Source organism: Acipenser ruthenus, chromosome 5 (assembly GCF_902713425.1).
Source record: "Acipenser ruthenus chromosome 5, fAciRut3.2 maternal haplotype, whole genome shotgun sequence".
NCBI lineage: Eukaryota > Metazoa > Chordata > Actinopteri > Acipenseriformes > Acipenseridae > Acipenser > Acipenser ruthenus.
Genome location: NC_081193.1, coordinates 67,100,761 through 67,116,484, shown reverse-complemented (window position 1 = coordinate 67,116,484; position 15,724 = coordinate 67,100,761). Strand labels below are relative to the sequence as shown.

The window sequence follows — 15,724 nt, the reverse complement described above, 5'->3', positions numbered from 1 at the left end:
TGTGACAAATATTTCCATACAAAATGGCAGAAAATATGAAGTTAATTATATTATTCCTATCAGTAGTTATATTAATCTATCATCACATTGCGTAAAAGAACAATTTATTACCTGTGCAGCCTTTGAAAAGTTTTTCAGTTATATTGTTGTGTCTGTTTACTATGTACAAAAAACATTTTGTTTTCTATTTTACAAAGTAATTAATGATTATTTAACAGTTACAAAACAAACTGAAAACAAACAAAAAAAACATGCAAGACTAGAAGGAAGCCTAACTTTGTTTGTTTGCCACACACCTCCCCCATATTTTGGTCCTAAATCCCCAAATAAGGCATAAAAACAGAGGACTTTCTTTACTGAAGTTATACCAAATACCATGCTGTGGCAGGATGGCTGGGTGGATAGAGCCAGTAACTGCAGGTTTTAAGCGCTGGGGCGCATGTTTATTAAACAAAAAGAAAACAGAAACACAAAACAAATAGGCACAGGGCCAAACAAAAGGTTTATCCAAAAATACAAATCAAAGATAAAGTGTCAGGCTGAGCAATGCCTTCACTAAAAGGAAAGTTTTCAAAGACTATTTCCATTTTCCTATTTAGACAGTGAGAAACAGCCACTAAAGGAATAGACACACTTTGTAGGTACGTCCTTCTTGAAGTCTTACTGAAGTTCAGTGTATCAAGCTGTACTTTGCAGAATAATCCTTGTCAGTATTGCATGGCTATGGATAAGGACTATCTTAATGGAAATGTTTTAGTGATCTGTATTTCTAAGCATGCAGTATGCTGGATTGCAGCATTTTAACCGACATTCTGATTTTCTACTCCACTTTAAAGTGTTATTAATGACTTTGCAGTTGTTCAATTGGTCATTTACACATTGCTTCTTGTGTGAAGTTGCTTGGGTGAAGTAGAAACAATCACAGTAGAATGAAGGCACCAAACCCTATTGGACAAATACCAGAGAATCACAATCAACTAAAAAATATTTGTTATTACACCTTGACCTTGTAAATGCCATGCAAATAGAATGCTGGTGCTCCTGCTTTTCAGTACAGCTATGGATACAAGTTTAGCATTACCTTAGGATTGAGACAAAACTATATAAACATAATTTAGATCTTTTATTTAACATCATGTAATCACAGAAACTACAAAATGATATTGCAAAAGTCTACCAGATCCCACAATAGTAGTAGAGTATCTCATGTTAGATTTTGAATTCAAAATGTCACATTATTTCAATTGTTGTCAGTTTTTTGTTAACTATATGGAAAACTACAAAGTGGTTGTAATAAAATATGTTAACGTAACATTATTCAGCAGGTTCCATTGACTTTATGAAGCAAAGCTGGTTAATTATATTAGGGCAGCAGTGTGGTCATGGGTTCAATCCCAGGTGGGGGGCACTGCTGCTGTACCCTTGAGCAAGGTACTTTACCTAGATTGCTACAGTAAAAACCCAACTGTATAAATGGGTAATTGTATGTAAAAATAATGTGATATCTTGAAAGAATTGTAAGTCGCCCTGGATAAGGGTGTCTGCTCAGAAATAAATAATAATAATAATAATAATAATAATAATAATAATAATAATAATAATAATAATAATAATAATATAGGGTGATGTTAAAGTTCTGGTCATAGCTGTACTAACATATTTTCAATATTGACTGCACCCCATCATGTGAGATCTATGAAATGATGGTAAGACATATTAGATAAGTGTTACAGGAATTGTTGTTAGCTCTATGTACTTTAGGGTCAAAAGAGAGCATACCAGTATTGACAGCGATTACTGACACAGCCAAGTTTTCCACAACATCACTGACAAAATGAAAGTTGTCATACTTTATTTCTATTCGTCATATACATCTCAAATATGCAGTTTTGATAGATACACATTATAGTAAACATATGTTGATTTTAAAACATTATTTATGATACTACACTTAAAGAAATCTTTGCTTGTGAGCCATGCTTTCAGTTAGTGTTTTACTTCCTTGGTCAAGTCATCCTCTTCCTTACTTTACACTGAGCTAGGTCGTTTCTTTGCAGTGCCCTTCAAGGCAGTAAGTGTAAGGAAGTACATTTTCTTTTTCCTTTTTTAAAACACAAACGGTATCAGAGCTTTTCTTGATTTTGGATAATCTTCAAATTTCTCCAGATAGTACCTGCAAAAGAAAAACCGAGAGACGCTGTTATTGCCAGACCCAGCAGAAAACTTTGTTGATTCCTACTGCATATGTTTCTCAAAACAATACAAAGAAAAATGTGAGTAACAAGTTTATTTGTGCAAACATTCCATTGCATGTTTCCACTGGTTTTAGGACTAAAGTGTTGCTAACATGTCTCAGCAACATCATAATGTTTTCATAGAATGAGAACAAGGCCATATTAATTTGTAATAAACATTTACAAAGAAAGACCAATGTAACAATTTACTTTAAGGGCCAATAATTACACAGCAGTAAAGTTATGAATCAGAACTGTAAACTGTGGCTAATATTATTTTAAACAGTGATGGTGAGTCTCCCTCCATTTTTTTAAGTGTTTGTTCAGCTAATTGATTGCCATTATCTCATCTGTTTTTTTAAGTTAGTTAGGATACCATAATAATATAATAAATCAGTATTATGAATAAACTCATGTAAAACCATTTGCAGGTCACAGCATTACCAGAAATGGAAACATTGGATTTGTAACAATTATTGCACAATGGGCACAGCTGTGGATTACCTTCTACAATTGTGATTTAAAATGCTAAACTGTTACAAGTACATTTCCCTTGAAGATCCTTTGTAAAGGCAGTTACCTGTGATGGTGGTAGGCTCGTGGTCCAATTGAGCACAGGGTGAAGAAGGCAAAAGAAAGTGCCGGCAAAGACCAAGTGGCCAGTGCATAGCCAAACCACTCTATGATCTCCCCAAGGAAATTGGCACCAGAGACATACTCAAACATTCCTCCTATAAAACCAAAGGGATTTTAGTTAATGCAGTACTGCTGACCCATTGTCCTTCTTAAAATGTTTAGAATTTCACTCCCTTAATTTGTGAAAAAAAAACACCCATGTGTATTAGTTATGTTTTCTGAAATACCTTAACTATCTCAATTTGAATTATTGGTGTTTTCAATATTAAACCATTGTTATTGGTTTTTTTTTGTTTGTTTGTTTTTTACATTAAAATATTGCTTGTCTAATTTATATATAAAATAAATATCGACCTCTATTTGAAGTGACACGTTCAAAGTTTGGTTGTAGTTATTCATACTGGAGTAGGGAAACACCAGGTCAGCAGGAAACACACAGGCACATTATTAGTTATTGGAGAGAGACCCTTGCTTTCTACTTTTAGGTTCTTTATTGAGTTGGTTTGCTTTCACATTTGAACGTCTTTATGGGCAGTAGATTAAACCAGCCATCTCCTGATTGACCCTCAACACTGGGATGTTAGCCCCGTATTTGTCTTTTTGAACAAATTCGTGGAACCAACATTTTTTTTTCTCATGTTTTCGTATTTAAAAAAAAAATCTAGATCAAGCCTAGTGTTGTCGGTATCCTGCAGCAATAATACAGCTATGCTAATTGCATGCTTTGCAAAAGGCTTTGTTATTTATTTATTTATTTATTTATGTATTGCAAAGGGCTGCATTTTCTATGTGTAGTGGCTTAAGGATTTTTTTTTATAACCTTGCTTATAACATATTATAATTTTATGAGTCAAATGGCAATCATTTGAAAAGTTGAATAAATGGTGTCTCTAAACCCCTGTTACAGTATACTTACATAGTAGAAAGTTGCGCGAGGTTACATCACAAACAGGATTTTCACTGCTGAAGTCTCAGAAGCATATGCCAGACATGTTTTCATGCAAAAAACTGTTTTTACTGTTTTTCCCCTTATTACTATTATTTTCAGATACTTTCTGCTGCATTATTGGGCTGTGCCCAAACCATACAGAACTAATAAATAAGAAAACATCATTTTGGTGAATATTCAATAAAAATAATGTTGAATCAGTTAGGAAAAATAAAATCCATGACATGAAGCTCTCATGGTAGCTGCTGTAGGGGTGTGCAGATTATAAAGTATAAAACAAGTATAAAAGAGTATCTGCAACAAAGCATTTGAAGTAATACTACATGTGTACAAAGCTTATTACTCACTCATTTTGGTTCACACATTAGGTCCTCAAAATGGTTAAAATCACTGTAAAAAAATATTATACACTGCCTGATCATTTTCTGAGAGTCAGAATCTGTCAAGTCTGGATTCTGAAATGCTGGTACAAGTTATGGCAAAAGAGTACCTCTGGGTATTTTGTAATTTATCTCGCCTGGTTTTCTCAAGTTCCGTAGTATATCGTCGCTATGGATATTGATAGCCATTCCAAGCAAAAACATAATCCCACCTAAAAAAAGAAAAAGAGGGTATTGAGAGTTTCTTTGAAATATCTTGAGCCTCAGACTGAAAAAGAAGAAATGTATTGAATTTTGATACCATACAATTAGTTAAATGTATTTTGAATGTTCATATTTAAGGTTTATGGATGTAATATTATTAAAACCCAAGGCCACCCCCTCCACCTTACCTAGGATTAACCTGATGTCAGTGAGCCAGGCGTCATCATACTCGGCACAGTAGACCATGTAGTATCCCTGAAAGAAGCCATTGATCGTGCAAAAGATCATTGCAAATATCACGATTTGAAGGGGAGAGGGCCGGCCTCTGGTCAACAGAGCATAGATGAAAGTCCTAAATGGAATAATAAGAGCAATTACAACACATTTTTATAAAGAATCCTTGTGGAAAAGTTATACAACGTCACGAGTGGCATAAAACTGATACAACACAAGATTCCAGTCAGTAACCTAGTTCAACCACATTTTTTAAAATTCTTTGTTGTATTATTATGTATTAATTATAAAGGGCTATTTGGATCTGCCACTGTTAAGATATTTAAAAACATCTCAAAATGTCACTTGATGGACTGGATTATATATATATATGCCTGGGAGCATCTGTATCATAAATTGCAACTGAAGTCAGGAAATTAACAAACTCTTTGCACAATGACACTGAATACATGCAGTGAGAAATAAACAAGAACAAATATGCAGGATTGCCACTAGTGCCTATCGAAGCAATGTGAACAATCATAAGAACATAAGAACATAAGAAAGTTTACAAACGAGAGGAGGCCATTCAGCCCATCTTGCTCGTTTGGTTGTTAGTAGCTTATTGATCCCAGAATCTCATCAAGCAGCTTCTTGAAGGATCCCAGGGTGTCAGCTTCAACAACATTACTGGGGAGTTGGTTCCAAACCCTCACAATTCTCTGTGTAAAAAAGTGCCTCCTATTTTCTGTTCTGAATGCCCCTTTATCTAATCTCCATTTGTGACCCCTGGTCCTTGTTTCTTTTTTCAGGTCAAAGAAGTCCCCTGGCTCGACATTGTCTATACCTTTTAGGATTTTGAATGTTTGAATCAGATCGCCACGTGGTCTTCTTTGTTCAAGACTGAATAGATTCAATTCTTTTAGCCTGTCTGCATACGACATTCCTTTTAAACCCGGGATAATTCTTGTTGCTCTTCTTTGCAGTCTTTCTAGAGCAGCAGTATCTTCACATCCTGTACTCATCCTGTACACTCGACCGCTGTTAGCGGACAAGTGAATAATGTTTATACAATGCATGAGGATGTCCAAAAGAATATTTATTTTTCATGTCAATGGCCAGCTTGTAACAGTAATGTCACAATAACAGCTTCACCATGCCTCCCACAGCAACGGCAATGTTTATTCCATAAAACAAACAACACAAATAAAGTACTTAATTAAATCTAGTTCATTAGTAATTAAATAGTTAATTACACCGTGTAACAATTTTTTTTGTTGTTGTTCCTGGGTAGTAAGTTATTTCCTAATTGCTTATGCCTCAAAAGTATAGAAAATGGCTATTATTCCCCACAAACTTTGCTTTTGTGACCAGGACAGTGATATTTTGAAATGTACTTATTTTCCAGAACATTCCAGATAGATTCAGTGCTGAGTAAACTTGGAGTAACTTCTAGAACTTTCCAGTAATATAAATAGTAGTATAAATACAGGGGCCTTAAGCCCACCAGTTCAGTTTAGTTCCAGCTGCCTAAGTGGATACATATCTGCATTTTTCTGAGATGGCATCAAGAGGCTGCAAGCATCCGGCAGACTCATTTTGCTATGTCTGCGGCCAATTTATCAAGACAAGAGCGAAAAAGTACTCTGTGGAAGCATCTGCTAAGATGTGTGAGGCCTACAAGGCATATTTCGGCATGCCTGTCGGGGATCAAGACAAACCCTGGGCACCTCATTTCACCTGCGAGCACTGCAAAAAAACTCTGGAAGGTAAGATGGACAATTGTTGCTCGGAATTTTATGTTATAAAATTTGTTAAAATTTTTTAAATTGTAAAAGTTTTTAATTTTAAAATGTTTTACAATTTTCAATGTTATTGAAAAAATATATCATATATGAAAAATGTTGCGAGAATCTCTTACACATTAGTCATGGGTGAAATAAATGTATTTTTGTAGGATGGTACAGAGGGGAAAAGAGAGCCATGAAGTTCGCTATCCCAAGAATTTGGCGGGAACCCACTGACCACTCAAGCAACTGCTACTTCTGCATGGTGGACCCTTCCAAACGTCGGACTGGCAAGAATGCACCTGCTATCACGTATCCGGACCTTCCTTCATCCATCGCCCCGGTGCCACACTGCCATGAGCTCCCCGTACCCACTCCTCCGGAGAGAGAGCAGCCGTCTTTAGAAGAGAGCAGCAAGTCAGAGAGCGAGGAAGACGTTGTAGATCCAGATGACAATTTCAGAGGTGGAGCTGAGGAGAGAAACCCATACTACCCCAACCAAAAAGACCTCAACAACTTGATTAGAGATCTTGGTCTCACCAAGTCCAATGCCGAGCTTTTGACGTCTAGGCTCAAGCAGTGGAACTTGTTGGATGAAAGTGTGCAAGTCGCAGATCAGAGGAAGCGTCACCAACCTTTTTCCAGCTTCTTCACCCGTCAAGATGGGCTCTGCTTCTGCCACAATGTGACCAGTCTGTCGAGGCAATCGGAATCGCCTGTAACCAGAATGAGTGGTGCCTCTTCATTGACAGCTCATCCAGGAGCCTCAAAGCCATGCTGCTCCATAATGGTAACAAGTACCCGTCTCTTCCCCTGGCTCACTAGGTGCACCTCAAAGAGGATTACAACAGCATCAAGACCTTGCTGGACGCCTTAAAGTATGATGAGTACGGCTGGGAGGTCATAGGAGACTTCAAAATGGTGGCATTCCTGATGGGTCTCTGTCACAAAGACGGCCGGAGTGGGTGGCGTCAGACCAGAAGCAGGAAGTAAACAGACAGAGACTTGGGGTTTTGGTAAAGCTGAGCGAATGTTTTCGCTCAGCATTTAATAACAGAACAGAAAATAAAAGGTTTGAAACACAAAAACACTGGACACGGCACTTGCGCCAAAATAAATAGACAAACAAAACGGACTAGACAGTGCACAACAGACAGACGAACAAACACGGTGAGTGAAAACACTTTAACTATTCGCTTTTACTATTATTATTATTATTATTTTACTTCACCTCCGTCTCCAATCCCGTTCTCCACTCACCGAACACCTAACCTCGAGTGAATGAAAATGTGTCTATATATACTGTTGTGCTGGGATTCAATTACTAATTAATTATTCACTTGAATCCCAGCACGTGAATTAATTCTGTGCAACCCCGTGCTTACATATTACATTTAACCAGCACGTGAAGTGATTTGTGCTCTCCTCGTGCCTAAATACAAATCTACACTTTTTAAATACACGTGAAACACAGACCCGTTTATATCCCGTGTACCAATCTATACACCAACATTTAACACACGCACGCAACACACAACACACAACACACAAATGCACACAGGGGCGGGCGCATTGCCACATATACCCCCCCTTGTGCGCAGCACACATGGCCTCAACGGCCACCTCCCCCCTTAAAAATCCAGCAGTCCAGGCCAAAGTCTCAGGCTGGGAAGGGAGGCTTCAGTGGGCCCATGGCTGGCCATGCTGTCAGCACCCCTGCCGGTAGTGGCACGGCTGACAGCATGCTGGTCCATTCCTGCAGCGAAACTGCTGCTGGGGAAAGTGGTCTCCTGACCTCTCCCCCTGTCTTTGTAGCCGGGAGCTCCCTTTGGTGGGGCTCCGACCACAGTACTTCCAGCAGCAAAGAAGCTGCAGTGGGAGCAGGTCTCCTGACCTCCCCCACGATCTCCGGCAGCGAAACTGCTGCAGTGGAAGCAGGTCTCCGGACCTCCCCCACGATCTCCGGCAGCGAAACTGCTGCTGGGGTTGGTGGTCTCCAGACCTCCTCCCCCTTCTTCGTGGCCGACAGCTCCCCTTTCTGGGGCTCCGGCCACCGTACTCTCTGTGGTGGAGGTACAGGAAGCAGAGACAGCTCCTGCTGTTCTGCTTCTGGCAGTGGCGGAGGCAGAGGCAGCTCCTGCTCCTCTGCTCCTTGCGGTGGTGGAGGCAGAGGCAGCTCCTGCTCCTCTGCTCCTGGCGGTGGTGGAGGCAGAGGCAGCTCCTGTTCCTCTGCTCCTGGCGGTGGTGGAGGCAGAGGCAGCTCCTGCTCCTCTGCTCCTGGCGGTGGTGGAGGCAGAGGCAGCTCCTGCTCCTCTGCTCCTGGAGGTGGCAGAGGCAGCTCCTGCTCCTCTGCTCCTGGCGGTGGCGAAGGCAGAGGCAGCTCCGGCTGCTCTGCTCCTGCCGGTGAAGGTGGCAGCGTGTAGTCTCCCCCTTTTTCAGGGGACTGGTGCTGCTCTGCCTCTCTTGCAGCGGACTGGTGCGGCTCTGCATCTCTTGCAGGGGACTGGTGCGGCTCTGCCTCTGAAGGGGAAACCAGCAGGCATTCTTCCTCTGCTGGTTGTGCTGGGGAAACCAGCAGGCATTCTTCCTCTGCTGGTTGTGCTGGGGAAACCAACAGGCATTCTTCCTCTGCTGGTTGTGCTGGGGAAACCAGCAGGCATTCTTCCTCTGCTGGTTGTGCTGGGGAAACCAGCAGGCATTCTTCCTCTGCTGGTTGTGATGGGGAAACCAGCAGGCATTCTTGCTCTGCTGGTGAAGGTGGGAACAGCTGCCTCTCAGGCTTCGGATTCCCGCGGTCCCCCCGTCTGGGCGCTGGACGCTCGCGGTCCCCCCGTCTGGGCGCTGGACGCTCGCGGTCCCCCCGTCTGGGCGCTGGACGCTCGCGGTCCCCCCGTCTGGGCGCTGGACGCTCGCGGTCCCCCCGTCTGGGCGCTAGTTCCTCCTCTTCATACTGGGTGGGGCATATGGCTAACGTGTGCCCATAAGCCCCACAGCCAGGGCATAACTCTGCCGCGAGGTTCTTTAAAAAAACCTCCCAGCCATCATCCCCGACCTCCTCCTTTTTGGGCTGTGGACGCACCGACTCCTCCCTTTTGGGCTGTGGACGCTCGGGCTCCTCCCGCTTGGGCTGTGGACGCTCAGGCTCCTCCCGCTTGGGCTGTGGACGCTCAGGCTCCTCCCGCTTGGGCTGTGGACGCTCAGGCTCCTCCCGCTTGGGCTGTGGACGCTCAGGCTCCTCCCGCTTGGGCTGTGGACGCTCAGGCTCCTCCCGCTTGGGCTGTGGACGCTCAGGCTCCTCCCGCTTGGGCTGTGGACGCTCAGGCTCCTCCCACTCAGGTACTGGAGAGGGCAGCGACTGCTCCTCTCCCTCTTGCTCACTGGAAGGCATCCCTCCCATGTCTGCAGCTAGGTACCCCAGCACCACCATGGTGAGGTCACGAACGGATGCCGGGTTGTGTTGTTGCTCCCAGTCCTCCCATCGTTTCCCATCTCGCATCTGCAGCGCGTGAATAACCCAGGGGAGGTCACTGGCGAAGTTCCCCTCGGGGTGCACCAGCCAGTCCCATATTTCCCGGGACGGTGGGGAACCCGGTGGCAGTGGGGGTAGAGGGGTGGCTACTGCCCCGTTGTGGCTGTCCTCCTCCCAGCCCGGCATGCAGGATGAGGGCTGCAGCTGTTGTTGTTGCTGCTGCTGCTTCTGCTGCTGCTTCCTGCAGCTCTTTCTTCCCATCCTCGCTTTACTATTTTTTTTTTTTTTTTTTTTTCACAAAACCCCCTCTCCTGGTCTGACGCTTGGAGGCGCGGCTATCCCACGATGACACCACGTGTCACAAAGACGGCCGGAGTGGGTGGCGTCAGACCAGAAGCAGGAAGTAAACAGACAGAGACTTGGGGTTTTGGTAAAGCTGAGCGAATGTTTTCGCTCAGCATTTAATAACAGAACAGAAAATAAAAGGTTTGAAACACAAAAACACTGGACACGGCACTTGCGCCAAAATAAATAGACAAACAAAACGGACTAGACAGTGCACAACAGACAGACGAACAAACACGGTGAGTGAAAACACTTTAACTATTCGCTTTTACTATTATTATTATTATTATTTTACTTCACCTCCGTCTCCAATCCCGTTCTCCACTCACCGAACACCTAACCTCGAGTGAATGAAAATGTGTCTATATATACTGTTGTGCTGGGATTCAATTACTAATTAATTATTCACTTGAATCCCAGCACGTGAATTAATTCTGTGCAACCCCGTGCTTACATATTACATTTAACCAGCACGTGAAGTGATTTGTGCTCTCCTCGTGCCTAAATACAAATCTACACTTTTTAAATACACGTGAAACACAGACCCGTTTATATCCCGTGTACCAATCTATACACCAACATTTAACACACGCACGCAACACACAACACACAACACACAAATGCACACAGGGGCGGGCGCATTGCCACATATACCCCCCCTTGTGCGCAGCACACATGGCCTCAACGGCCACCTCCCCCCTTAAAAATCCAGCAGTCCAGGCCAAAGTCTCAGGCTGGGAAGGGAGGCTTCAGTGGGCCCATGGCTGGCCATGCTGTCAGCACCCCTGCCGGTAGTGGCACGGCTGACAGCATGCTGGTCCATTCCTGCAGCGAAACTGCTGCTGGGGAAAGTGGTCTCCTGACCTCTCCCCCTGTCTTTGTAGCCGGGAGCTCCCTTTGGTGGGGCTCCGACCACAGTACTTCCAGCAGCAAAGAAGCTGCAGTGGGAGCAGGTCTCCTGACCTCCCCCACGATCTCCGGCAGCGAAACTGCTGCAGTGGAAGCAGGTCTCCGGACCTCCCCCACGATCTCCGGCAGCGAAACTGCTGCTGGGGTTGGTGGTCTCCAGACCTCCTCCCCCTTCTTCGTGGCCGACAGCTCCCCTTTCTGGGGCTCCGGCCACCGTACTCTCTGTGGTGGAGGTACAGGAAGCAGAGACAGCTCCTGCTGTTCTGCTTCTGGCAGTGGCGGAGGCAGAGGCAGCTCCTGCTCCTCTGCTCCTTGCGGTGGTGGAGGCAGAGGCAGCTCCTGCTCCTCTGCTCCTGGCGGTGGTGGAGGCAGAGGCAGCTCCTGTTCCTCTGCTCCTGGCGGTGGTGGAGGCAGAGGCAGCTCCTGCTCCTCTGCTCCTGGCGGTGGTGGAGGCAGAGGCAGCTCCTGCTCCTCTGCTCCTGGAGGTGGCAGAGGCAGCTCCTGCTCCTCTGCTCCTGGCGGTGGCGAAGGCAGAGGCAGCTCCGGCTGCTCTGCTCCTGCCGGTGAAGGTGGCAGCGTGTAGTCTCCCCCTTTTTCAGGGGACTGGTGCTGCTCTGCCTCTCTTGCAGCGGACTGGTGCGGCTCTGCATCTCTTGCAGGGGACTGGTGCGGCTCTGCCTCTGAAGGGGAAACCAGCAGGCATTCTTCCTCTGCTGGTTGTGCTGGGGAAACCAGCAGGCATTCTTCCTCTGCTGGTTGTGCTGGGGAAACCAACAGGCATTCTTCCTCTGCTGGTTGTGCTGGGGAAACCAGCAGGCATTCTTCCTCTGCTGGTTGTGCTGGGGAAACCAGCAGGCATTCTTCCTCTGCTGGTTGTGATGGGGAAACCAGCAGGCATTCTTGCTCTGCTGGTGAAGGTGGGAACAGCTGCCTCTCAGGCTTCGGATTCCCGCGGTCCCCCCGTCTGGGCGCTGGACGCTCGCGGTCCCCCCGTCTGGGCGCTGGACGCTCGCGGTCCCCCCGTCTGGGCGCTGGACGCTCGCGGTCCCCCCGTCTGGGCGCTGGACGCTCGCGGTCCCCCCGTCTGGGCGCTAGTTCCTCCTCTTCATACTGGGTGGGGCATATGGCTAACGTGTGCCCATAAGCCCCACAGCCAGGGCATAACTCTGCCGCGAGGTTCTTTAAAAAAACCTCCCAGCCATCATCCCCGACCTCCTCCTTTTTGGGCTGTGGACGCACCGACTCCTCCCTTTTGGGCTGTGGACGCTCGGGCTCCTCCCGCTTGGGCTGTGGACGCTCAGGCTCCTCCCGCTTGGGCTGTGGACGCTCAGGCTCCTCCCGCTTGGGCTGTGGACGCTCAGGCTCCTCCCGCTTGGGCTGTGGACGCTCAGGCTCCTCCCGCTTGGGCTGTGGACGCTCAGGCTCCTCCCGCTTGGGCTGTGGACGCTCAGGCTCCTCCCGCTTGGGCTGTGGACGCTCAGGCTCCTCCCACTCAGGTACTGGAGAGGGCAGCGACTGCTCCTCTCCCTCTTGCTCACTGGAAGGCATCCCTCCCATGTCTGCAGCTAGGTACCCCAGCACCACCATGGTGAGGTCACGAACGGATGCCGGGTTGTGTTGTTGCTCCCAGTCCTCCCATCGTTTCCCATCTCGCATCTGCAGCGCGTGAATAACCCAGGGGAGGTCACTGGCGAAGTTCCCCTCGGGGTGCACCAGCCAGTCCCATATTTCCCGGGACGGTGGGGAACCCGGTGGCAGTGGGGGTAGAGGGGTGGCTACTGCCCCGTTGTGGCTGTCCTCCTCCCAGCCCGGCATGCAGGATGAGGGCTGCAGCTGTTGTTGTTGCTGCTGCTGCTTCTGCTGCTGCTTCCTGCAGCTCTTTCTTCCCATCCTCGCTTTACTATTTTTTTTTTTTTTTTTTTTTCACAAAACCCCCTCTCCTGGTCTGACGCTTGGAGGCGCGGCTATCCCACGATGACACCACGTGTCACAAAGACGGCCGGAGTGGGTGGCGTCAGACCAGAAGCAGGAAGTAAACAGACAGAGACTTGGGGTTTTGGTAAAGCTGAGTGAATGTTTTCGCTCAGCATTTAATAACAGAACAGAAAATAAAAGGTTTGAAACACAAAAACACTGGACACGGCACTTGCGCCAAAATAAATAGACAAACAAAACGGACTAGACAGTGCACAACAGACAGACGAACAAACACGGTGAGTGAAAACACTTTAACTATTCGCTTTTACTATTATTATTATTATTATTTTACTTCACCTCCGTCTCCAATCCCGTTCTCCACTCACCGAACACCTAACCTCGAGTGAATGAAAATGTGTCTATATATACTGTTGTGCTGGGATTCAATTACTAATTAATTATTCACTTGAATCCCAGCACGTGAATTAATTCTGTGCAACCCCGTGCTTACATATTACATTTAACCAGCACGTGAAGTGATTTGTGCTCTCCTCGTGCCTAAATACAAATCTACACTTTTTAAATACACGTGAAACACAGACCCGTTTATATCCCGTGTACCAATCTATACACCAACATTTAACACACGCACGCAACACACAACACACAACACACAAATGCACACAGGAGCGGGCGCATTGCCACAGTCTCCAAGGCGGTTTTACCAAGTTTCCCTGCTATCTTTGCCTTTGGGACAGCAGGGACACCAAGGCGCACTACCACAGGTGGGACTGGCCACAGCGGACCGAGTTCTCTGTGGGGAGGAACAACATCAAGTGGGAGCCACTGGTGGACCCCCGGAAGGTGCTGATGCCACCACTGCACATCAAATTGGGCCTTATGAAACAATTTGTCAGAGCTCTAGATAAGGAGTCGGCAGCCTTCAAGTACCTTCAAGACTTCTTCCCTAAGCTGTCTGAGGCAAAGGTCAAAGCCGGTGTCTTCGTCGGACCACAGATAAAGAAGATCCTGGAGTGCAATGAATTCCCCAAGAAGCTCACTAGTAAGGAGAAAGCAGCTTGGAACAGCTTTGTCGCAGTGGTTCGGGGCTTCCTGGGCAATCACAAGGCCGAAAACTATGTGGAGCTGGTTGAGACTCTGGTGAAGAACTACGGCACAATGGGCTGTTGGATGTCCCTTAAACTCCATATCCTTGATGCTCATCTTGATAAATTCAAGGAGAACATGGGAGCGTACTCGGAGGAGAAAGGCGAGCGCTTCCACCAGGATATACTAGACTTTGAACGCTGCTACCAAGGACAGTATAACGAGAACATGATGGGAGACTACATTTGGGGGCTGATTCATGAAAGTGATTTACAGTATAATCGTAAATCTCGAAAAACTACTCACTTCTAAATCTTTTGTAGTCATTTTTGTATTACTTTACTATAAATACATGTTAATTTGGATTCATATGTTGTTTTTTTCTGACTTTATGTGAACGAAAAGACACAAATTCACCCGTTTTCTCATTGGAAATAGGTTAATGTCAAAATATCACTGTCCTGGTCACAAAAGCAAAGTTTGTGGGAAATAATAGCCATTTTCTATACTTTTGAGGCATAAGCAATTAGGAAATAAAACTTACTACCCAGGAACAAAAAATGTGTTACATAGTGTTATATACAGAAAACACAATAGTTCTTTGTGAGTAAAGATATGTCTTTCCTTGCACATTGTACATCTTATCTTCATTTTTGAAGTGTCATGCAGCTGTGTCTCACCATGCCATACATATCCACTCCCCAACCATTTTCAAAGAACCATCATTAGCTTCTTGGGGAATTCAAAGATTTCAGCATTTCTGACAAACAGTACCACAGATCGGAAATGCTGATCCCTCTATTTTACAACATGCCAAGCAATACCACAGTTCACAAATTGGGAGAAAAACAGGTGCGAGTAATCTCCATATGCGTATGTTATGTTCTGTTAGTTGGTATTGTGCATAACATTCTGACTGTTGTGTTTGCAATGCGATCAATACTGCTGTGGTTGCTGAGTTACATATTGCCTGATGTTGTGGAGTGTTATGTCGTGCTTGTTGTTACCATAAGTGAGTGCATGTACTACAGAGATGCCATCTTAAGTACTATAGTATGCAGCACAATAAACGAGAAACGTGGTTAATCTACAACAGCACTGTTTCATGTCAGTTTTACACGATACAACAGCGTGATTGAGGTTGTATCTTTGTAAATGCATATTTGTTTGATGTTTTATTTTTTCCTCAAATTGAGGGTGGTACATTTGGGCTGCGTCTTAAATTCCAGGGCGTCTTAAATTCAAAGGAATACGGTAAACTGATTTAATTAAATCGTAATTAGGAGGAAACTATTATTTGTAAAACACGTTATAACATTTTTGCAATGAGTCATTTAAGATTTTAAATCCAGGAAAAAGCAATTTAACCAAACTCGATTTTTGTGTTTGGTTTGAAATAAAAATAAGGAGCTGCCTTTTTTTTGTTTACATTATTAATGAAACAAAATCATAGGCTCATTGAAGTTAAGGGAGAAAAAAAAACAAAAGTGCTCTTGATTCACAATCAACGCTTTTGCAAGAGTTGAATTAAGAAACGGCGGCAGCTCAATATAACTTTCACATCACGTGACCAA

At 45.1% G+C, this 15,724-nt stretch overlaps 1 protein-coding gene across 2 annotated transcripts in view; it reads right to left on the bottom strand.

Annotated features, from left to right (window-relative positions):
- Positions 1–415: 415 nt before the first annotated feature.
- The window catches only part of srd5a2a (steroid-5-alpha-reductase, alpha polypeptide 2a), a 43,460-nt gene continuing 28,151 nt past the window's right edge, over positions 416–15,724 (bottom strand). For both annotated transcript variants that reach the window (XM_034003603.2, XM_034003602.3), the window contains exons 2-5: positions 4,592–4,755; positions 4,310–4,411; positions 2,815–2,965; positions 416–2,173 (exon numbers count right to left, since the gene is read on the bottom strand). In XM_034003603.2, coding sequence (XP_033859494.1) covers positions 2,107–2,173; positions 2,815–2,965; positions 4,310–4,411; positions 4,592–4,755 — 484 coding nt within the window. In that variant the 3' untranslated portion in view covers positions 416–2,106. The remainder of the gene's footprint in view (positions 2,174–2,814; positions 2,966–4,309; positions 4,412–4,591; positions 4,756–15,724) is intronic.